This window comes from Humulus lupulus, chromosome X (genome assembly GCF_963169125.1).
Source record: "Humulus lupulus chromosome X, drHumLupu1.1, whole genome shotgun sequence".
NCBI lineage: Eukaryota > Viridiplantae > Streptophyta > Magnoliopsida > Rosales > Cannabaceae > Humulus > Humulus lupulus.
This window is the reverse complement of record NC_084802.1, coordinates 65,433,590-65,458,210: the sequence shown is the minus strand read 5'-3', so window position 1 is coordinate 65,458,210 and position 24,621 is coordinate 65,433,590. Positions and strand designations below refer to the sequence as shown.

Sequence of the window (24,621 nt, the reverse complement as noted above, 5' to 3'; positions counted from 1 at the left end):
GTGTCCATTTGGGATGATTATTTTTTTTTGGTATTTTTTCAAGATCTACACGTTTGACATGTTAATATGCACATTTGGGAAGTTTAAAACTTAAAAATATACCAAAAGATGTCTTAAACATGAGGTATGTTTGCAATTTTTTTTTTTTACAAGTGTTACACTTCACAAATGTGCATATTAACATGTCAAACGTTTAGATCTTGAAAAAATACCCAAAATAAAAAAAAATCACCCCAAAAAGGACACCTGAGTGAAAAATTATGTCTCTTACAAGAATTGCATCGAGCACCATCGAGCACCATCGAACCACTATCGAGCTACCATCGAACCACCATCGAGCTAAGTCATTTTTTCATGAAAAATCATGATTTTGAAGGTCTCATCGAGCTGGCATCGAGCACCATCGAGCCACTATCGAACTACCATCGAACCACCATCGAGCAAAGTCATTTTTTCATGAAAAATCATGATTTTGAAGGTCTCATCGAGCTGGCATCGAGCACCATTGAACCACCATCGAGTAAGGTCGATTTTTTGCAGATTTCAGAGTTTCAGATCTGAAAAAAAAATCACAAAAAAAACCCAAAAATCATGTCCAAATATGTTCGAAATATAATATTTAGTGTGGTGGTGGTGTTGTGAGGTGAGAGAGAGTGAAATGAGAGAGGGAAGAGAGAAGAGAGAAGAGAGAAATGAGAAGTGAGGAAGAAGTGGAAAGGGCATTTTGGGTAAAGTGCAAAAAAATAGCATTATTTTGTAATTTTTAATATGCATAGCATTTTTTTGTAATTATAAAAATGATCAAGCATACAAATTAAAATTTCCCTTTTGGGATCCCAATGTATCACCTTTATGAGTTTAATAGATGTCCAAACCTTTTATACTTAATTTCCATTAAATGAATCTTTATTTCGATTTAATCATACTTTTCGATTTAAAACCTCGATTAGCGAGCTGATGACACATTTTAAAATCACATGGTAACGGCTCTAAGGTAGTAGGGCAGAGGTATCCCACTCACGATCTGGAACTGGCAGAGGTGGTGTTCGCACTGAAGGTTTGGAGGCATTATCTGTAAGGAGAAATGTGTGAAATATACACCGAACATAAAAGCTTAAAGTATATCTTTACTCAGAAGGATCTAAATATGCGCCAAAGGCATTGGCTAGAGTTGGTGAAGGACTGCGATTGTGATATTTTGTATCATTCGGGGAAGGCCAAATTAGTGGCCGATGCATTGAGTCAGAGGGGCCTAGGGCAGTTCTTCAGTTCAAGATTGATATCAGAAAAGTTAGCTGAAGAGATGACCAGAGCGGGAATTGAACTGGTAGTTGTTCAGCTAGCCAATATCACTCTTCAGTCCACGCTCCTTGAGAAGATCGGGGAATCGCAAAAGGAGGATCCACAGCTGAGGAAATACAGGGAGGACGTCTTAGCCGGAGTGACTAAAGACTTTTCTATCTCAGAGGTGGGTTTACTGAGGTATAAAGGTCAGATTTGTGTTCCGATGAATTTTGGTATCAGGCAAGAGATTCTAGATGAGTCTCATACCACTCCCTACTCCTTGCATCCGGGTACGATGAAGATGTACCAAGACTTGAGGACTCTGTATTGGTGGCAAAGAATGAAGAAGGACGTGGTGGATTATGTGGCCAAATGTTTAACTTGTGAGCAAGTGAAGGCTGAACATCAAAGGCCAGTAGGATTGCTGCAACCTTTATGGATTCCAGTGTGGAAGTGGGAGGATATCACCAAGGACTTCGTGGTTGTATTGCCAAAGACATAGGGCAATATGATTCTGTGTGGGTAATTATGGGCAGGTACACCAAGTCAGCTCACTTCTTTCCTGTTAAAACAACTTACACGGTGGAGCAGTACGACGAGTTGTATATAAAGGAGATTGTGTGACTCCATAGGGCTCAAAGGCCGATAGTATTCGACAAGAACCCACCTTCACCTCTAAGTTTTGGGAGAGCCTGCAGAAGGCTATGGGCATGCAGTTGCTGTTCAGTACCGCATATTATCTTCAGACGGACGGACAGTCTTTGAGGAAAATTCAAATACTGGAGGATATGTTACGGGCCTGTGTGCTGGACTTTGGGGGATGTACGAGTAAGTATCTCCCTTTGATTTAGTTTTCCTATAATAACAGCTATCAGGTGACTATCGGAGTGGTTCCAAATGAGATGATGTATGGGAGGAAGTGCATATCGCCTTTTCATTGGGATGAGATGGGTGAGAGAAAGTACTTAGGTCCTGAGGTCATTCAGAGGACCAATAAGGCAATTGAGAAGACTAGAGCCCAGATACTCGCCACCCAGAGTCGACAGAAGAGTTACTCAGACTTGAAACCTAGAAGTGTAGAGTTTCAAGTCAGTGATCATGTGTTTCTCAGAGTTTCCCCTTTGAGATAGGTAAAATGATTTGGAGTGAAAGGAAAGTTAAGTCCTAGGTTTGTTGGCCCCTTTGAGATTTCGGAACGGGTTGGAGAGGTATCTTACATATTAGCCATGCCTCCAACTTTATGAGGGGTTCACAACGTATTCCATGTGTATATGCTCCGGAAGTACGTATCAGACCCTACACATGTGCTGAGCTATGAAAACCTAGAGCTAGATCAAGAGTTGCCTTATGAGGAGAAGTCGGTTCAGATTCTAGACCAAAAAGATAAAGTCTTGCACAGCAAGACCATTGCCTTAGTGAAGGTGTTGTGGAGGAACATCAAAGTGGACGAGGCAACTTGGAAGCGTGAGTCTGATATGCGGGATCAATATCCTGAGTTATTTAGGTAAATTTTGAGGATGAAATTTCTGTAAGGAAGGGATAGTTGTAACGTCCCAAATTTGCTAATAAGGTTTAGTGCCTTGATTAGCGTGTCAGGAGGGAATTTTTTTTTAATTGTATTATTACGTGGTTAATTGTGATATATGTGTATTAGCATGTGATTACATGGATGAATGATTATATGACTAAAAATGCATGTTTAGGTGAATTAAATATGCATGTGGGTCTGTTCTTGTTAATAAGGGAATATTTGTAAATTTGGCTCATTGAGGGCATAAATGTAAATTATGTGTGTTATGACTGAGACCACAGTATTTTGGAGATATATTTGTGATGTGTGATTCGAGACGGTTCTAGGGAGTGAAAGAAGGGAATAGTCACAACGAGGTGTTGAGAGAAGACGCTCGCATCTTGTGGGAAGTTGTGTCCCAGAGGAGGGTTGTGACAGTTATGATCTGGGAACAGGCTGAATGCAAGCCGCCATGGCCATCTAGGGTGTTGTACTCACCTGTTTGGTGAAGATTGTGAACCCAGTGCCTGGTAAAGCACCTGGGTTGGCATAGGTCGTTATGTGAATAGCCTATTATCTGTTTAAGGTTGTTTATTTATTTGATTGAATTTTCATATGCTATGTGTGGAGTTTTCTTGCTGGGCCTTGGCTCACGGGTGCTCTATGATGCATGTAAGGGCAAAGGAAAGGTCGACCAAGCATGAGTTGGAGGGCATGGAGCGGCGCGCACATGTTCAACCTACCTGGCTGCCATGGCTAAGGTTGTTTGAGGGACATGCTACAAACAATTGATTTTGTCGCTTAGGTCGACTGTACCTTAACTTTTGAATTGTAAATACATTTTGAAACAGTATTTTGGGACCCCAATGTATCACTTTTATGAGCTTAATAAATGTCCAAACCTTTTATACTCAATTTCCATTAAATGAATCTTTATTCCGATTTAATCACACTTTTCGATTTAAAACCTCGATTAGCGAGCTAATGGCACATTTTAAAATCACATGGTAACGGTGTTGGGAATAGTGCCCTTAAAGCAATTGTAGTTGACAAATGTTTAAATGAAATAAATAATTGAATTGAATTATTATTATATATATATAAACTATGTCCAATATTATATGATAATATTAAGTGAATATCATAAAATTCCAAAGTTTATCCATGTGGTCTTAATCTCATATTAGTATAGGAGGATCAAGACTAAGATAATAAACTTAAATAGTTCGCAGTAAAATAAAGTTATGGAATCTTTAGATTAATTACTGCTAGTACGGTCCACTAGTATTATGAGTACATGTGACCTAGATCCGGGTTACTAGTGTAGTAGGGCACTTTAGTGGAGGTACTTTGCATGCTGAGAGTATGTAGAACTGGACCAGATGTGATTTGTTAATTCTTGTTTAAACATCGTTTCATAGTATTAATCAAACACATCAAATGATGATCATATACACGATGATCTTAATCCTGAGGTTGCTATGAACTCCTATATATGTCATCTAATCCTTTGATTCATGCGTTAAGGTTTGTTAAAATGATCAGGCTAAGAACAATTGTTTTGGGGACTCAATGATGTATATGGCTGATAAACGAGTTTTAGACTCGTTTATCTATGTGTTTTCAGGTTAAGTATTAGGCGTTTAGTTTTATTTTGTTCTATTTTGTGCTTGTGTTTTTATGTGTTTTCTGGTGTCGAAGGGCTTAGGTGATTTAGGTGTGGAAACATGATGGAAAAACCGACAAAAGGACAAAAGTTGGTGGAAAACAGTGTTTCGGGGCACTTTCTGCGGCCGCAATTCCAGAAGAGTTGGGCATTTCCAGGGCATTCCTACGACCACAGGAATGACATTTTGTGACCGCAGGATATGTCGAGAAATGTGAAAAATGCAAATTTTTAATGAAGGATGTTTTGGTCATTTCATTTTTAAAAAATGCTAATTAGGTTTAAATCACGGTTTTGGAGAGAAAATGAGGCACTTTGGCAAACCTAGACTGGGAGAAGAGGATTGGGATCATTTTGGAGAAGAATTGGGATCAACATAGAGTTTTTTTCTCTTGTTCTTATCTTTACTTTGTGATAAATTTCTTGTTTATGGATTTCTTAATGATGAACAACTAGTTTCTGTTTTAGGGATTTTAATTGAATCACTGGAAACTCTTTTATGAATTAAAGCAAATTTTTATTTTCTTTATTCCTCTATTGAGAGCTTGTCAATTTATGTTTATTGTTTGAGAATTGATTGACCATCTATTTTCATAACTTATATGATTTTGAATCAAAATCTGAAAAGTGAAATTTGGATATACTATAATTGACTGGACATAAAATTAATTAGTGAATGAAAGTATCATGATTATTTGTGTGGTTCTTGAGTTATCGTTCTTATTGCCTCCTAATGCTGAATTTGTCATAGAAATATAGAAAATTCTGCTTTAGGTTGAGTTTTATATTTCGTAACTTGAATATAAAAAGATTTGGTTAACTTTCCATCTTAATAAGAAGAAAGATTGTAATTATTACATTGATGAATATTAGAGTGGATAGTTGATGAGATTGATTTCCCTAATTTTATTCTTCTACTGAATTAATTTCTTGAAGTCTTTCTGTTTATATTTTGAATTTTGTTTTAAGTTTTACTTGTAGTTATTTTGTTCATGCATTAATTTCTACATTTTAAAAATCAAACATTCAATTAACCAAATAGAAATCATAAATTAATTATCTGGTAATTGATAAATCAATCTCTGTGGGACGATACCCATTACCAGTTTTATTAGGAATTGCGATTACGTATACTTGCGTATCATTAAAATTTTTGCGACAAGTTTTTGGCGCCGTTTCCGGGAACTAAAATATTATCAATATCAAAATAGTTAATTTTATTTCTAATTTGGTTTTTTTTTTTTTATCAATTTTCTAACTTGGTTTAGTACTTCTTGCTATCCCTATTTCAGGTTGTATCGTTTTATGCGCAAAAGAAGAGGGGCTGACAGTTTAGAGCCTCTTAATCTTGAGATCGAGAAGGCTTGTAAGTCAAACCGCAGAAAGAAAAGAGAAAGAGTCATTATGGGTGACAACGCACTTAATGGTGGTGGAAATGTTATACCACCAAATCAAAATGTAGCAGTTGAAAACCAAAATGCACATACACTCAGAGATTATGTGCTCCCTACAGTCACAGGAGTACAAACATGCATTAGACAGCCGGCAGTCACTGCCAATAATTTTGAGATCAAACCAACTATTCTTCAGATGGTTCAGTCCAAAGTTCAGTTTGGCAGACTCCCCACAGAAGATCCTAATATGCACCTAGCTAATTTCCTGGAGCTATGTGCCACTTTCAAATATAATGGCGTGAGTAACGATGCCATTCGACTGAGGTTATTCCCATTTTCCCTACGAGATAGGGCAAAGATCTGGTTGAATTCTGCTCAATCCAATTCTATCAATACATGGGAAGAGCTAGCTCAGAAATTCCTTGCGAAGTTCTTTCCCCTAGCAAAAGCTAAAAAACTAAGGGGTGAGATCAATAATTTCTATCAGAATGATGGAGAATCATTGTATGATACATGGGAAAGGAATAAGGAACTTCTGAGAAAATGTCCTCATCACGATATAGAAAAGTGGATGTTGGTCCACAACTTTTACAATGGACTATGCGGCACTACTCACACCATTATAGACGCTGCAACATGGGGTGCTTTTATGAGTAAGAGTGCTAATGATGTGTATGAACTGTTGGAGGAAATGGCTATGAACAACAATCAATGGCCTATTGAATGGGAAAGTACTAAGAAAGTGGTTTGGGTACATGAATTAGATGACATCACTGCACTAACTGCTCAAGTTGCTTCATTAACCAAGCAGTTGCGACAGGCCACTGTCTCAGCCAATGCTATTCAGATGCAAACAAGATGTGAACTTTGTGGGGGACCGCACTCTTATGATCAGTGTCAAGCAGTTGTTACAGATTCTCAAAGCATTATTCTTATGGATCAAGCTCAGGTTCAAGCCATTGGGAGTCTTTAGAGGCCTTACAACAACCCCTATGTAACGCCCCAACTCCAGGGACCGTTACGGTGTGCCTTGTAAACAGTGCTAAACTCGCTAATAGAGTCATTTGGCCAAAATCGTGATCTAGGTATGATTAGCGGTTTAGGGTTTAGAAACTTTGATTAAGATGTAACGTTTCACTAGAACGTTTATTATATACATTGGGATCCCAAAAATATATTTTCAGAGTTTATTACAGGAAATATTTACAACAGGTCGTGCTAAGCGGCAAAACAGGGTTCAACCCTAGTTCCACTTTAAACCTCGACCGTGGCGGACGAGCAGCTGCATATGTACACGTCATCACCCAAGCTCTCCAACTCAAGGATGGTCCAGCTTCCTCTTGCCTTTACCTGCACCATGTAGCACCCGTGAGCCGAAGCCCAGCAAGAAAACACAATAAAGCATGATATAATATCAACAACGATCATAATAACCATTCAGGACTATCAGTCCAAGCAAATAGGTGACAATAGCCAAAAGTCACAATAATGAGCATCGCTCCTTCTAGCCATGTGACGATAGGGTCACCAGGGCTCAACTGATAAGCGATCCTTTCATAAGTTTGATTAGGACAGGTGCAAGGTGAATGGTCACCAACATAACCTTCCTCCCGACTCTAGAGTCGTGCTATGGACAGCGTCCCTTGGCCATGTGACAAACAGTCACTGGGGTCATATACCTTGGCCATAAACATCTGGTCATAGACCAGGCAAGCGCTTATAAGTTCTTCGACCCTAGGGTCGATCTAGCATTAATGCCATAGAGCCATTCAATGCGTAATTCTCGACTTAAGCTTGTTTAGGACAGGTGCAAGGTGATTAGTCACCAACATAACCTTCCTCACGACTCTAGAGTCGAAACTATGGACAACGTCCCTTAGCCATGTGACAAGCAGTCACCGGGGTCATATACCTTGGCTATAGTCATCTGGTCGTAGACCAGGCAAGCGCTTATAAGTTCTTCGACCCTAGGGTCGGTCTAGCATTAATGCCATAGAGCCATTCAATGCATAATTCTCGACTTTAGAGTCGGTCCCTGACTAGTCAATGCCATACACAAGCAAGTCATGCCACCAATCGTATACCACATGTTCAATATCCATAAACAAGGTATTTAGCATGCTTACTAAACAGATACCAGTACAATTAGGACCATGCACAACCACAGAGGCTCAAGCTCTCAACAATATCATACCCAATATACAAAGCATGTCTTAATCACATGTTTCTCATGCATCATATGCAGTATATCCGGCAATCCAACATGCTCCAATAACAGCCATGCATGTCACGTTTAATAATCAACTAACATGCATCAATAATAACCATGCATGTCATACATAATAATCAACCAACATGCTTCGATAACAACCATGCATGTCTCATATACACAGGGTGCAGTTTTCTTACCTCAAAGTCGAGCTAGAACGATTAAAAGAACGACCCTTGAGAACGATCAACTTTTAGTCCTTTAGCGGTCACCTAGTCATAACCAAATATAAGGTATCATCAATAAAAATGATCAACATAAGTTCCCAAATCAATATCTAGCCTCCGGAACATCAATCCCCACTTAACGGAGTACTAGGTACAACCCTGAGGCCTATGGCTTGAATCCCCAATCTTAAAAACATGTTTTTGGTCAAAATGGCCTTAAGGGCCGCGACCCTCCCCTGCTGCGCCGCGGCGCGCCCTTCAGACAGAAGGGCTCCCTCCTGACAGACACCAAGGGCCGCGGCGCTCCCCTGTTGCGCCGCGGCGCCCAGCCCAAACCAGCCAAGTCGGCCACACGCACTAGAATGTCCCCTGTGCTATTTCCTCTCAAACCAGTCATTCTAATCATCATAAAACCTCTTCCTAACATACAATTAAACCCCTAGACAACACCCATAACCTCCCCTCATCAAAACCCAATCTTATCATCCATCAAAACCCCTTTGAATCCAAACTTTTAGCAAGAAATCAAAGCTGAAAAACCAAAGAAGAAAACAGAGTATCACCTGAACTTAAAGACTAAAACTCACCTTTAACACAGCTTTGAATCCCCTTTGATGGTTGTTATAGATTCCCTAGCTGCCACCTTTAATCCCCTAGCTCAACACCTCCATTTGAGCTCTCAAAATTCAAAGAAAGGTGAGGGAGGAAGCTTGTACGGGATGGAAGGGAGAAGAGAGGATAGGCTCTGTTTTAACATCAATCCACAGCCTTCCTAAGTCATATATATCCTTAGGGTCAAAAGATGATAATGCCCCTAAGCCAAATAAACCCCTCTAAAAGTTTCCGAGGGTAAAACCGTCATTTCCCGTTTATCTCGTTAATTATAATTAACGCTCTCTAATTCCCGCTATTCTCAATATCCTCAAATTCCAATAATTCATATCCCATTACCCTTTAATTCCCGGTAATGCTCTAATCATTAAATTCACCCCGAGACTTACCCCGAGCCCCGAACTTAAACTCGTTATGACTAGACCGAACACTTACATCTCATGATCGTCTCATGTCGATTAGCTCGAACCAATCCACCTTATAATGTGGCTATATTAATTAATCACAATCATGCACCCAAAATATACACTTACGCCCACAGTGGCCAAATTACCAAAGTACCCTCACAATAATAAATTCTCCCACATGCATGCATCCACCATCATATAATAATATAATTCACGTAAACATGCATATAATCATTAAATACTATAATAAATCAATTATGGCCCTCCCGGCCTCCTAATCAAGGTCCTAAACCTTATTAGGAAATTTGGGGCATTACACCCTACTCTAACTCATTTAATCCTGGGTGAAGAAATCATCCTAATTTTTCCTGGAGAAATAATCAAGGCCAGCAACAGCAGCTTCAACCACAGTATCAACAACCTATGTCTCAAGCTCCATCACCAGCATCAACATCTCAACAATCTAGGCCACCAGCTCCTACAGAATAGCCTAGTGAACTACAAGCAACGTTATTAACTCTCACCAACACCCAGACTCATTTTATGACAGGGACCAGATCCTCCATTAGGAAATCGGAGATGAAATTGGGGCAGTTGGCGAATATGATGAATAATAGACCTCAGGGGAATTTGCCTAGTAATACTATTGTGAACCCCAAGGAGCAGTGTCAGGCCATAACATTGAGAAGTGGGAAACAAGTTGAGAAACCTACACCACCACCATATGTTGAGAAGAATGATGAAAGGGGCGAGACAAATGGTTCAGAGGAAAGGGTGGTTACTGATGATCATGCTATTCTTGAAAAGGCTCCACCAGTTAATGTTGATACTCGGGTCAAAATTCCATATCCTCAAAGACTTAGGAAAAATTCTTTGGATAAACAGTTTTCCAAGTTTTTAGAGGATTTTAGAACAAATGCCTAGCTATGTAAAGTTCATGAAGGAGATCCTGTAAAAAAAAAAAGAAAAATGGAGGATTATGAGACTGTAGCTTTGACAGAGGAATGTAGTGCAATATTGCAAAGGAAGCTACCCCAAAAGCTAAGAGATCCGAGAAGTTTTACTATACCGTGCACTATAGGTAATTTTGAGTTTGAGTGCAAACACGCTTTATGTGACTTGGGGGCGAGTATTAATCTGATGCCTTTGTCTGTTTTTCGTCTACTTGGTTTGGGTGAAGCAAGACCCACGACAGTTACTTTACAGTTGGCTGACAGGTCAGTGAAACATCCTACGGGAATTATTGAGGATGTATTAGTCAAGGTGGACAAGTTTATATTTCCCGCTGATTTCATTGTTTTGGATATGGATGAAGATGTTGATGTGCCTATAATACTTGGAAGACCTTTTTTTAGCTACGGGGCAAGCGCTTATTGATGTACATAAAGGTGAGTTGAGGGTTCATGTTCAAGGTGAGGAAGTGGTTTTCAATGTATTTAAAGCAATGTCCTACCCCATAGCAAGCGATACTTGTTTTTCTATTGATGTGGTTGAGGGGGTTGTTTCTAAGAAAAGTGTGAGCATTGATGCTCTTAATTTGGTATTGACAAAGCTTGTGGAAAATTATGAGGATGACACTGACGTCATGGATTATGTCAAGTGGATGAATTCTTTTGGGCCATTTTATAGAATTTTTTTTTGGGGAGTTGGGACAGGGACCTGAGCGCCCATTTCCTTCTATTGAAAAGCCACCAGTGTTGGAGATGAAAACCCTACCGGACCACCTTCGATATGCGTTCTTGGGGGAGAATGAGACACTACCAGTAATTGTGTCTTCTTCTCTTTCTAAAATGGAGGTGGAAAAATTGTTGAGAGTACTCTGGGCTCACAAGTTGGCTATTGGTTGGACATTGGCAGATATTTGTGGAATCAATCCGTCAATAGTGAATGTAATGCCCCGAAATCCCTAATGTGGTTTAATGGCTGGATTAGTAGGTCGGGAGGGCCATAACTGTTTAATTATGCCCTTAAATGAAAATATGCATGTTTATGTGAATTATATTATAATATGATGTTATATGCATGCATGTGGGTCCACATTTGATTATTAGGGTGTTTTGGTAATTTGGCCTGTTGAGGGCATAGTTGTGTATTTGGGTGCATACTGTGATTTGTGAATGAGATTCCATTATTATGGAGATATATTCGATCTATTCGGCATGAGACGGTCTTAGATTATAAATTAGCGGTTTTGTCATAACGGGGGTCTTTTATTGGGATATTGGATAATGAGAAGGTTATTTGATGATAAATTAGGAATTATTGAGATCAGGATGAAATTCTGGAAGTTTTGACTATAATGTCCCCGGTGGTGTTTTTGGGACCCCGAGCACTAGGTTTTATTTGAGGTTACTTAAGCTTGAAGTAGATTGTCAGATAGAACGTACGTTAGAAAACCTCTCGTTCTCTTCCCGTTAGTTCATTTTTATGGTTCGAGGCATTTTCAAAGAAATCTCGAGTTCTAGGAGTCAGAATCAAGCGAGGATCGAGGCATAGCGATCCTAGGAAATATTATAAGCTTCTTGACCGAAGGATTTGATGAGAAACAACCCAATCAAAGGTAATCTAAGTTTTAAGTTTTGAGTTTTTAGAGTTTCTAAGTTTAGAATTGGCTTTTGTGAATCGTTGAGTTTTTGGTTCGATTGAGCCTCAAGATTGATGGTTTTGGATCACTGGGAAGCTTGGGAACTTTGATTTGATGATTTGGAAGTGTTTAGGTATGTTTTTGGAGGGTTTTGGATGATGAAAAACGTGTTTGGGGATGGCTCTGGGTTGGGGGTTGCAGCCCTGTTCTTGAGCACCGCGGCCCTAACTCGATGAAGCAGGTGGAGCGATTTTGCCTTTGCTGGGTGCCGTGGCCCTAGGTGTTGGGCGCCGCGGCCCTTGCTCTTGGAGTGGCTGGGGGCCACGACCCAAGGTGTTAGGGTCGTAGCCCTTGAGCAAGGTTGAGCTCGTTTGAGTGTTTTGGCCCCGTGAACTTGGTTTTAGGCCTCGGGATCAATCCTACTACCCGGATTAGTGGGGATTGATGTCCCGGAGGCTAGATCTTGGGTTGGGAACCTTTGTTAATCATTTTATTGATGGTGTCCCATATTTGGTTATGACTAGGAGACTGCTAAAGGAATAAAAGTCCGATTGTTCTCAAGGGTCATTTTTGTTCTATTTCTCGCTCGAATCAGAGGTAAGAAAACTGCACCCCATATGTGACATGGATGGTTATTCTTGAGGCATGTTGAATGTTTAAATGTGGACATGGATTTATTATTGAATGCTTAGTAAATCTTGCTCACTTGTGTATGGTACTGACTAATTAGTCAGATTTGGCAAAGGTGTCAATATCAATTGTGAAGCTGGGACTTATTAGTCAAGTTCGGCAGTGGTACTGGGCACTGGTCACACAGTGTTGACTATAAGTCAGGGCGGCCTTAGCGTATTCAACGCAAGCCAATAAAGATTAGATCTAATCGACATCTGCATTAAATGACTCAGAAGAGCGTTAATGTCGGACCGACCTCAAGTTCGATGAAAAATAAAAGCGCTTGTGTGACTTACCCATCAGTCACTCAACTGTTTAAGCTAGTGACTTACCCAGCAGTCACTCATCTATTTAAGCTAGTGACTTACCCAACAGTCACTCAACTGTTTAAGCTAGTGACTTACCCAGCAGTCACTCATCTGTTTAAATTAGTGACTTCCTTGTCAGTCACTCATTATGGTTTATCAGACCCTCAAGTGATATTCACTCATCTGTTTAAGAGCTATAAGCTCTGTGTGATTATAATGATAATCAGTTGATAATATCTATATGCATTATTGTGTTTTCTTGATGGGCCTTGGCTCATGGGTGCTATGTGGTGCAGGTAAAGGGAAAGAAAAGCTCACCCAACCTTGAGTGGAGAGCTTTGGTGGTGATGTGTACATATGCGGCCGCTTGACCACCTCGGCCAAGGAGTTCTCAGAGGAACTAGGGGGTTTACCCTATTTTTGCCGCTTAGGTCGGCGAGTTTGTAATTTTGAAACAATAATGACATTTTTGAGTTGTAAATAACTTGTAAAAGAATTTATGGGCCCATGAACAGTTTAATGCATTTAATAAAATGTATCATTTCCTTTTTGTTGGTTTTCCATCTTATCCTATTAATGACACTTAGAGCATGTTTTTAACCAAAGGACTCGGGTAGCGGGTCAAATTTTCGGTTCACCGTTCACCGTAACTGTTCTGGGGTAACCAGGGCATTACAGTGATGCACAAAATTCTTATGGAAGATGATAGTAAGCCATCCATCGAGGCTCAGCGAAGGTTAAATCCAAAGATGAAAGAGGTGGTAAGAAAAGAAATTCTTAAATGGTTAGATGTCGGGGTGATCTATCCAATTTCTGATAGTGCTTGGGTAAGTCTAGTTCAAGTGGTTCCTAAGAAGGGTGGTATGACGGTGGTCAAGAACGAGAATAATGAGCTCGTCCCAACTCGTACAGTGATGGGGTGGCGAATTTGTATAGACTACTGTAAGCGGAATACCGCTACAAGAAATGACCACTTTCCTTTACCTTTTGTGGATCAAATGCTTGACAGATTGGCGGGTCACGGTTATTATTGTTTTCTGGATGGTTACCCTGGATACAACCAAATTGCTATCGCGCCAGAGGATCAAGAGAAAACCACCTTCACATGCCCATATGGTACTTTTGCATTTCGTAGAATGCCATTTGGTTTATGTATTGCTCCAGCCACCTTCCAAAGATGTATGATGGCCATCTTTTCTAATATGGTGGAGAAAAGTATAGAAATATTTATGGATGGTTTTACTGTTTTTGGAACCTCTTTTGATGAGTGTTTGAGACACTTGAAATTTGTTTTGCAGCAGTGCGAGGAAACTAATTTGGTACTAAATTAGGAGAAGTGTCATTTTATGGTCAATGAGGGAATAGTACTTGGCCACAAGATTTCAAAAGATGGAATAGAGGTGGATCGGGCAAAGATTGCTACTATTGAAAATCTACCACCTCTAGTTTCAGTGAAAGGGGTGAGAAGTTTCTTGGGACATGCAGGATTTTATAGAAGATTCATCAAGGACTTCTCTAAAATATCTAAATCGTTGTCAACTTCTCTTATGAACGGTGTTCCATTTTATTTTAATGAAGAGTGCCTAAAGGCTTTTGAGGCACTTAAGGCAAAGTTAATTTCAGCACCTATTGTTTGTCCACCAAATTGGGATCTACCATTCGAACTCATGTACGATGCAAGTGATTATGCGATAGGAGCAGTCTTGGGACAACGAGTGGACAAGGTATTTAGAACCATCTACTATGCGAGTCAAACTCTTAAAAATGCACAATTGAACTATGCTACTACAGAGAAAGAGCTTCTAGCAATAATATTTGCATTTGACAAGTTTCGGCCTTACCTCATTGGTAATAAGGTGATTGTGTACACCGACCATTCAGCTATCAAGTATTTGATGAGTAAAAAGGATGCCAAGCCTCGTCTCATTAGATGGGTGTTATTGCTTCAAGAGTTTGACATGGAGATTCAGGATAAAAAGGGAACATAAAATCTTATGGCGGATCACTTGTCAAGGCTTGAGGTGGTGGAAAGTTAAAATAGTAAAAAAGTGCAAATAAATGATCACTTTCCGGATGAACAATTCTTTGGGTTAAGTGAAGGTTGCTTGGTGCCATGGTATGCTTACGTTAACTATTTGGCAGCAAATGTTGTACCTCCTGGATTGTCTAGACAGCAACTCAAGAAATTTTATTCTGAGGTAAAACATTATTTTTGGGAGGAACCCATCCTTTATAAACACTGTGCTGACAAAAATAATTCGTCGTTGTGTACCAGATGATGAAATGATCTCTATTCTCACCCACTGTCACACTCTCCATTGTGGGGGTCATTTCAAAGAAATGAGGATAGCAGCAAAGGTATTGCAATGTAGTTTCTTTTGGCCTACGTTATTTAAAGATGCAAATACTTTTGTTAAGTCTTGTGATAGATGTCAACGCACTGGTAACATATCAAGAAGAGATGAGATGTCGCTGAATGTTATTTTAGAAGTTGAGTTGTTCGACGTGTGGGGGAACGATTTCATGGGACCCTTTCCATCATCCTACAATAACAAGTATATATTGCTTGCTGTGGACTATGTGTCTAAATGGGTGGAAGCAGCGGCAGCTCCTACGAATGATGGTAAAGTGGTTCTAATTTTTTTGCATAAGAATATTTTTACTCGGTTTGGAACTCCCCAAGCTATCTTAAGCGATGAAGGGAGTCATTTTTTCAATAAATGGTTTGATGCTTTGCTTGCTCGATATGGAGTACGACATAGAACTGCGTTGGCCTATCATCCACAGTCCAATGGTCAAGCGGAAATTTCTAATAGGGAGGTCAAGAGCATTCTTGAAAAGACCGTCTATAACTCAAGAAAGGATTGGTCTAAAAAACTTGATGATGCTTTATGGGCTTATAGAACGACATTTAAGACCCCTATTTGCATGTCACCTTATAGGTTGGTTTTTGGTAAGGCTTGCCATTTACCAGTGGAATTAGAACACCGAGCGTATTGGGCAATGAGAAGGTTGAATATGGACTTGAATGCAGCTGGGAAAAATAGGCTAATGCAATTGAATGAACTTGATGAGTTTAGGAATGAAGCCTATGAGAATGCCAAGATTTACAAGGAATGTACCAAGACATGGCATGACAAGAACTTGGTTCGCAAAGAATTTCAACCAGGTCAACAGGTATTATTGTTTAATTCCAGGTTGAAACTCTTTCCAGGAAAATTAAAATCGAGATGGTTGGGACCATACTCAGTAGTGAAGGTGTTTCCTTATGGTTCGTTGGAGTTGAAAAATCGAAATAATGAAACATTCAAGGTGACGGTCAACGAGTGAAGCCATACTTGGGTGGTCCCATCGATCAAGTCAAGTCCATTATTCTGTTGAATCCTCTTTGATGAGGAGTTCATCGTCTGGTTAAATGACGTTAACGACAGCGCCATTGGGAGGCATCCCAAGTTCATTCAAGTTTTTCTTTTAAGTTTTTAAGCTGTATTAGTTAAGACAATTTTTATTTTTTATTTTATTTTTCTTGTAAATATGGTAGATTCTATCATTGTGAAATATGTGAAAAAAAAACAAAAACAAAAATTTGATGAAATTGTGGTTTGTAGAGCAATCATGCGACTGCAGGAACCACTTTTTGCGGCCGCAGGTCCAAGGGTCTAGGCAGATTGGGGAGATTCCTGCGACCACAGGAATGGTGTCCTGTAGCTGCAGGATCACATTTAAAAAAATAATTAATTAATTAAAAAAATCATTTTATCAGACTCTCTTTCTTCTCACTCTCATTTTCTCACCTTTCTCTTCTCTTCATCACCTAATTTCATATTCTCTCATTCTCCTTCTCTCTTCAATTTTTTTTTCAAGAGGCCATATCACTCCAATGTTTTGTAAGTATATTTATCTTTTAATTATTGTCAACTTTCTTTCCATCATCATCTACCATTGTAAGTCTCCTTTATCTTTTTCTTCTTAAGTTCTACATTGTGTTCTTGAGAAATTTTTCATGATAAGCTAGTGAATCTGAAATTTGTGTCTGGTGTTTGATAAATATATGTTATTTCTAGATTCTTATGCTATCATTGAACCAATTGTATTGAATGTTGGTGGATTTGCATTTGTGTTGAGTTTGCTTTATTTTAAAATTGGGAAATTTTGACCTAATTTTGGATCCGAATTTTTTTAGATGATTTTGTGAAATTGAAGTGACATTGGTGAAATTGGGAATTATAGATGCTTATTTTTATGTCCAATTTCATTTTGTCATCAATTTATTTGGAGAATTTTGTCATTTTCCTATTCTAAGCCATAAATTTGGGGATTTTGAAATTTGAAGGTATTGATCATTGTTCTTGTGCTTGTTTTGATTGTGGAAAATTATAAATTGAACATTAATTGTAAATTTAGAAATTGGTTCTCTTTAGCAAATTTGTGGTGGTGTGTGCATTATTTTGTGTAGTTTTCGTTATTGTGTAATAATGTCCACTAGTAGAAAAAGAACTAAAACTGGAAAAACAAAAAAACAACAACCACCACCCCCACCCATAGAGAATGAGGAAGACCTAAATTTTGAAGATGTGCCTAGGTTTGTCAACCCAATGGCCAATTCTAGGTACATTCAAGATAAGGAGCGTAGCCTTATTAGGGAGAAAGGGTTTCCCACTAATTGGAAAGATGAGTTTATTGTCCTTGAAGAGTATAAGTCAGTGATTAGAGCCCATAAATGGGAGGTTTTCTGTGCTCCTCCAATTACTGCTATCATCCCTGTAGTTCGAGAATTTTATGCTAATGCTTTTCACCATGACTATACATGGGAAGCCACTGTTAGGGGAAAACTGTGAAATTTCACAGAAGTGATATCAACAAATTTTTCAAATTGCCTACCGTAGAAACTGATGAGTAAAGGGAATTACATGACCAACTATGTGAGGAGAGCACTTAGGACACTATCCTGCAAGCTTTAACCCCGCCTAGAACTGAATGGGCCTTTAATGGCACTAACAGAGTTGGGTTTCCCTTCAATTTTTTGACGAGGGAGAAAATAGTGTGGATGTATTTTATCTGTTCAAATTTGCACCCGCCGAAGCTTTTACCATTGTCACCCCTAGTAAGGCGGTATTGCTCTATGTTGTCCTACAAGGGAAATCCATAGATTTAGGCAATATTATTGCTTCCAATTTGAATGAGTGTTGTGTCACTGGTTATGTGGGGCTATATTTTCCTAGCCTTATCACTAGTTTATGTCTGAAAGCAGGGGTCCCCATTAATGAACTAGAGGAGAAGTTGCCCCCTCTAGTTTATGATTTGGCCAAGATTAACAATGTGAAAACTTTTTTAGTTGTTCCTAGTTCAGGTACCTCCAAACAGTCCACTATCCACCGCAAAGAACTGAAAACATCAGCCAAAGGATGGTGTAACGACCCAAAATCACTAATACGGCTTAAGGGCCTTGATTAGTGTGCCGGGAGGGCATAATTGGCTTATGTGTGAATTTATTAACTTATTTGCATGATTATATGATAAGCATGCTAGTATGCTTATATGAATGTAAATGTGATTATATGCTATATTTGTGAGAACCACATTATTATGTGGGTAAAACTGCAGCATGCGATTTGAGGCGATCCTAGGGAGCTAGTTAGCGGGAAAGTCACAACGGGGCTTAATACTTGACTCTGGGCAAGTCAAGGGTTATTTCAGGTATTGGATGGTTATTTAGGTTATCGGATTATGAAAATAAATAATTGGAGATATATTTGAGGTTAGGAAGTCTAGGTGGGAATACTGGGAAATTTTACCATTTTGTCCTCAGGGACGTTTCCGGCACCCCGAGCCCTGGGATTAACTTAATTGCCTAAGAATAGACTAAGTAAAACACAGAATTCGGTGGAACATTAGGAACCGACCTTCTCTTCTTTCCTCTTTCTCTCTCAAAGGAAACCATTAGAATCTAAGGGAAATTGAGCTAGAAACTCTGTGATTTGAGCTAGAGTTTTGAGGGATTAGCTCAATTTTAGCAAAGGGATTCAACCAGGACTGAGGTAAGGATTGAATCACACTTTTTGTTGTTAAAATTCTGTGGTTTTGATTGAGTTCTAAAAGGTTTTTGGGTTTTGAAATTGAAGACTGAATTGAAGTTAGGAACTTGGGAGTTAGCTCAGAAATTGCTTACAGAATTGATTTTGTAGTGAAAGTAAGCTTGAATTTATGATTTAATACTTGAGCTCTTATGTTTTCTTGGCTGGTTTTAGTGTTCTTGAGATTTTGGGTTTCAGAGATTGAAGTGGGATTTTGATGAGTTTTTAGGCTAGGTTTTCGCTGGATTATGTTGCTGGAATCATGTTAGAAGTTTTGTCATAACTGAGTTATGGAATTAGGATGGTTTTGAGTGAGGTTTGAGAGTTAAAAATGGAGGTTTTTCTGGGTTCGAAGGGGTCGGGCCATGGCATGGTTCTTGGTGAGCTGCTACCCTCTGAAGCTGATGCATGTTGAGGAAGGAGGACGGGCTGCGGCATGGGGCTTGTAGGGCCGTGGCTTGTGTCTGGTTTTGGGCGTGGGGGAGCCTCTGGTTGGGGCCATGCCGTGGCATGGGAGGCTTAAGCTGCGGCCCTTAAGGGAATTTGGGATTTTAAGCATGGGAATTTAACCTAGGGTGCTCGGGATCGAATCTACTACCGTGTTTGGTGGAATTTGATGTTCCGGAGACTAGAACCTTACCTGGAAGTCATTTTACAATTATTAATGGTATCCCTTATCTTGGTTGTGACTAGGTATAAACTAGGGGCTCGGGAAACAGATCATGCTCAAGAGGCATCTCGCGTAACCAATACATTTGGAATTTAAAGGTAAGAAAACTGCACCCGGTTGTGGATTTAAAATGGGACTAAGGGTTCCCTATTTTGTATTCTTTGTGAAGGATGGTATTATGCCATGTAAATAGTAAACAAACGGCCTAAGAGTGCCGAAGTTTACACTAGCGCACAGGGCACGACTCGGCCACTGGTAGCTGAGGATAGCTTATTATGCACTGAGCTCAGTTTAAGTAGGTCGGAGTCAGATGGATAAATAGAGGGTGCGACCTAAGGTGTCGACCCTGATTATCATGTGATTTGATTGTTATTACTGATGGGTGGATTGTTATGCTGTATAGCTGGGTGTTGATTAGCTGAATCTTTGGTTGAATCTTCATGCTTTGTGATTATTGTGGTATGTTAAGTGTATGAACATGCTTAAGGGGTTATCCAATTATTATTATTTCTTGTTATATAATATGATATGTTTTCTTGCTGGGCCTTGACTCCCGGGTGCTTCGTGGTGCAGGTAAAAGCAAGGGCAAGCTTGATCAACCCTGATTTGGAGAACTCTGAGAGCAGAATGTACATGATCAACTGCTCAGCCGCCACAGTTGAGAGGGAGACAGGAACAGGAGAACCAGAAACGTCTGTTTTGCTCTTAGAGTGGATAATGGTTGTTTGAACTCTAGAAATTTTGTAAACTGACTTTTGAACGCTGTTCCTTTTTGGGATCCCATATGTAAAAATATTTAGTTATATGAAATGCACCCTTTTGAGACCAAAACCTTGTAACCCTAGTTCATTAATGGTTTCTGTATCACATTTTTCATTAAATGTCTTGATTAGCAAGTCCTGCACCTTTATAAGTACATAGTGTGGCGGTCTTGGCTATCCAGGGCGTTACAGATGGACACTTTGCTGTCTCAGTTCTAGCAGCACCACTTATGGAATGTCAATGTGGTGCAGAACCAATATGCTTACAACCAAGCCTTTGCCACTCATTTTGGGATTGACACTAGTTGATTTCCACCATTTCCACAACAACCCAACTTTGGGTATCCTCCACCTGAGGGGGATGACGAGGTAGGTCCTTCATTGTGAGTCGAGTCAGGTAAGTTTCCTTTCCTTAGCTTTTATTTAAACATTGGGGATAATGTTTTTGGTAAGTTTAGGGAAGAGGGGTTTATTTTAGTTATTTGTGTCAGGTTAGTTGAGTCAAGTTTCTGTTTAGTTTGGTGTTTTGTTAAATTGTGTTAGGTTTTGTTTGTTAATTGTGTTGCATGTTAGGATATCTAGAGAGTCTATCGAATCAAGATAACAATGATTAACCGATGAGAATACGTGAATGACTTGTAATATAATTCGAGAAATATATATTTTATTGTAAAAAAATCTGTGTGCTTGGTTTGACCACTTCTTTGGATTACTTTAAATCATTGTAAAACTGAATATTTGATCATGATTGGTAAATTCTGCATTTAAAAGTATGTACACTTGTTGAATTTCGAATGTGGAAAGAATGTATGAAAAATTCTAGAACTTGCTTGCTTGCTATTTGAGGCGAAATCATAGACAATGCTTGTTTAGGAAAATGATTTAGGCAATTTTTTTGGAACGTTTGAACCTTTCTAACCAACCTTGATTAATTTCTCCCTAGTTACCCTTTTTGAGCCTAAAAGAATAGCTTTTTATTGATAAACACTTATTTTGAGCCTAATTGAACACTTTATTATTTTCCATTTCCTTGATTTATACCATAAGAATATAAATGTATAAATGGGGATTGATTTGTAATGGGCGTTATTTTGTGATTTGGTTGTGACAATAGAAAAATAATAGGGAAAAATTGAGAAAAAAATTCAAAAAAAAAATTGAGATTGAAAATAAACTACACTTCTTATGTTTGCTCACATTGAAAAACATAAGTTTGGGGAAGTGTAGTTAAATAAAATAATAATAAAAAAAAGAAATATCTAGTGTGAATTTTTTCTCAATCTTGGAAAATAAAGAGAAATTTGGGGTTGTGTTGGACTATGATGTGAATATCAAGTGTGGTTTATTTGGATTATATGCTTATGGTATATATGAGCCTAAATGACTATCTTATCCACCGTTACCTAAGCCTTTCAATACAAGCTTTGAAAGACCTTTTGATTCTTGAACATGCATTGATTTATATTAGTGGAGAATAATAAGTTAGCAAGCATATGGAAATATGGGGTTTGATGGATTGATGGTAAGAATTCAGCATGTGTAAATTATTTTAAATGTGTGTTATTTACTGTTCATGATTGAGTAGACAAAATGATCAATTTAGTAGACAAAAATGATCAATGGGTTAGGGTAAATTGAAGAAGTGGTTGGATTGAAAATCTGGATTACTTGTCAGTTATTTTTCGAAAATTACATATACTTTTCATTCATTAATTTTGAGGCTTAGAAATTGTGGTTATCTTGATTCGTTTGTTTAGTGTGTGTATTTATTTGTTTAGTTTGTCTTGAGTCTTGTTTTCTTTGCTTGAGGGTGAGCAAATGTTAAGTTTGGGGAAGTTTGATAAACGAGTTTTAGACTCATTTATCTATGTGTTTTCAGGTTAAGTATTAGGTGTTTAGTTTTATTTTGATCTATTTTACGCTTGTTTTTTTATGTATTTTCAGGTGTCGAAGGGCTTAGGTGACTTAGGTGTGGAAACATGATGGAAAAACGGACAAAAGGACAAAAGTTGGTGGAAAACAGTGTGGGCACTTTCTGCGACTGCAAGTTGAGGATTATGCGGTCGCAATTCCAGAAGAGTTGGGCATTTCCAGGGCATTCCTGCGATCGCAGGAATGACATCTTGCGACCACAAGATACATCCATAAATGTGAAAAACGCAAATTTTTAATGAAGGGTGTTTCGGTCATTTCATTTTTAAAAAAACGCTAATTAGGTTTAAATCATGATTTTGGATAGAAAATGAGGCACTTTGGCAAACCTAGACTGGGATAAGAGGATTGGGATCATTTTGGAGAAGAATTAGGATCAACATAGAGTTGTTTTCTCTTCCTCTTATCTTTACTTTATGATTAATTTCTTGGTTATGGATTTCTTAATGATGAACAACTAGTTTCTGTATTAGGGATTTTAATTGAATCACTGGAAACTCTTTTATGAATTAAAGCAAAGTTTTATTTTCTTTATTCCTCTATTGAGATCTTGTCAATTTATATTTATTGTTTGAGAATTGATTGGCCATTTATTTTCATAACCTATATGATTTTGAATCAAAACCTGAAAAGTGAGATTTGGATATGCTATAATTGACTGGACATAAAATTAATCATTGAACGAAAGTATCGTGATTATTTGTGTGGTTCTTGAGTTATCATTCTTATTGCCTCCTGGTGCTGAATTTGTCATAAAAATATAGAAAATTCTGCTTTAGGTTGAGTTTTATATTTCGTAACTTGAATATAAAAAGATTTTGTTAACTTGTCATTTTAATTTGAAGAAAGATTGTAATTATTGCATTGATGAATATTAGAGTGGATAGTTGATGAGATTGAATTCCCTAATTTCATTCTTCTACTAAATTAATTTCTTGCAGTCTTTGTGTTTATTTTGAATTTTGTTTTAAATTTTACTTGTAGTTATTTTGTTCATTCATTAATTTTTACATTTTAAAAATCAAACATTCGATTAACCAAATAGAAATCTTAAGTTAATTGTCTAGTAATTGATAAATCAGTCTCCGTGGGACGACACCCAGATTTACCGGTTTTATTATGAATTGCGATTACGTATACTTGCGTATCATTAAAATTTTCGCGACAATGACAGGGGAAGTAGTATTACAGATATGGAAACTATACCTTCTTATAGATTGAATAATGGTTCCCTGTTGGGTTGACTTTTGGAACTGAAAAGGTTATGAGCGCTCATGTCGCAAACTTGTTGCGACACAACCTTCACTAGTAAAGTCAATGGTACTCTAGGAACAAAATATAGCTAAAAGGATAAAACAGTTATTTTATTCCCTTTTAATTATGAACCATTAATAGAGGATTAACGTTGTATGGAATGATTATATCAATGAACACTTTATTCTTTAATAAAGTACTCAGTTAATGTATGTCTATAATTATCAAGAGTTCAATCTCATATTTTTAGGGAAGTAATCATGAGATTAATAAATTTGATTATTTAATCAAAGATCTTTGATTAATAATGTAATATTTATTGGAGATTGATATTATAGGTCCCTAGGGTGGCTCTATCAACACCATATCAAGGTAAGAGTTGATACAAGGGTATAACTGTAATTTGGGAATTTGAGAAGAATTTTATTCTTCGGGTCAAGTATGCAATTATATGATAATTGAGGTTGAATAATTAATTTAAAATTAATTATTAATTTTTGAAAATATATTTATTAATATTTAAATTTTTGAATTTCATTTATATATATATATAATTTTGAAATTAATTATTTTATTTGAGTGGGAGAAAATAAAATTGGTAAGTCAAAAATAGTTTTTGATTTATTTAATTTTAAAAGATGATGATAATGATGATCATCAATTTGAATTTTGAATTTTGAATTTAAAATTTAAATTTTGAAATATGCTTGTCATCTTTTCCTTAAAAAGATTATCACCTTATTTTGTGGGAGTTTGATTTTAATTAAATAAAAGAAAAATACAAAAATCCCTGAAAAGGGAACAGCGGTACACGCCTGACACAATCCAAGGATTGTGCCATGCGTGTCCCACATGTACAGATATTATATCTGTGTAGATTTTATTTTATTTATTTAATTATTTAACAATTTGAAAATAGATTTTCAAATTTGGTAAGTTAGATATTTACCTAAATCAAATCATATCATCATTATGATATTTTAATATATTACTATTATTATTAGGAATAATAAGGTTATAACACTTGGATTGGGATAAAAGCTTTATCATCCTAAGC

The 24,621-nt window shown here is 37.8% G+C and overlaps 1 protein-coding gene and 1 non-coding gene across 2 annotated transcripts; one reads left to right on the top strand and one right to left on the bottom strand.

The window, feature by feature from the left end:
- Nucleotides 1-6,308: 6,308 nt before the first annotated feature.
- LOC133807751 (small nucleolar RNA R71) lies at nt 6,309-6,415 on the bottom strand. Its single transcript, XR_009879647.1, has one exon. It is a non-coding gene; the product is annotated as a small nucleolar RNA R71 (small nucleolar RNA).
- An 8,798-nt stretch (nt 6,416-15,213) lies between these two features.
- On the top strand, nt 15,214-17,711 carry LOC133805906 (uncharacterized). The gene is made up of 2 exons (XM_062244052.1): nt 15,214-16,050; nt 17,295-17,711. Exons 1-2 carry the CDS (start codon nt 15,214-15,216, stop codon nt 17,709-17,711), a joined length of 1,254 nt encoding a protein of 417 aa, XP_062100036.1.
- The last annotated feature ends 6,910 nt before the right edge of the window (nt 17,712-24,621 follow it).

Bases quoted from the DNA above. Each gene is read 5' to 3' on its own strand.
- LOC133805906 (XM_062244052.1), top strand. From the start codon at position 15,214: ATGAGGATAGCAGCAAAGGTATTGCAATGTAGTTTCTTTTGGCCTACG. The intron at 16,051-17,294 runs GTATTATTGTTT...GGTTCTCTTTAG, and splicing joins AATTTCAACCAGGTCAACAG to CAAATTTGTGGTGGTGTGTG.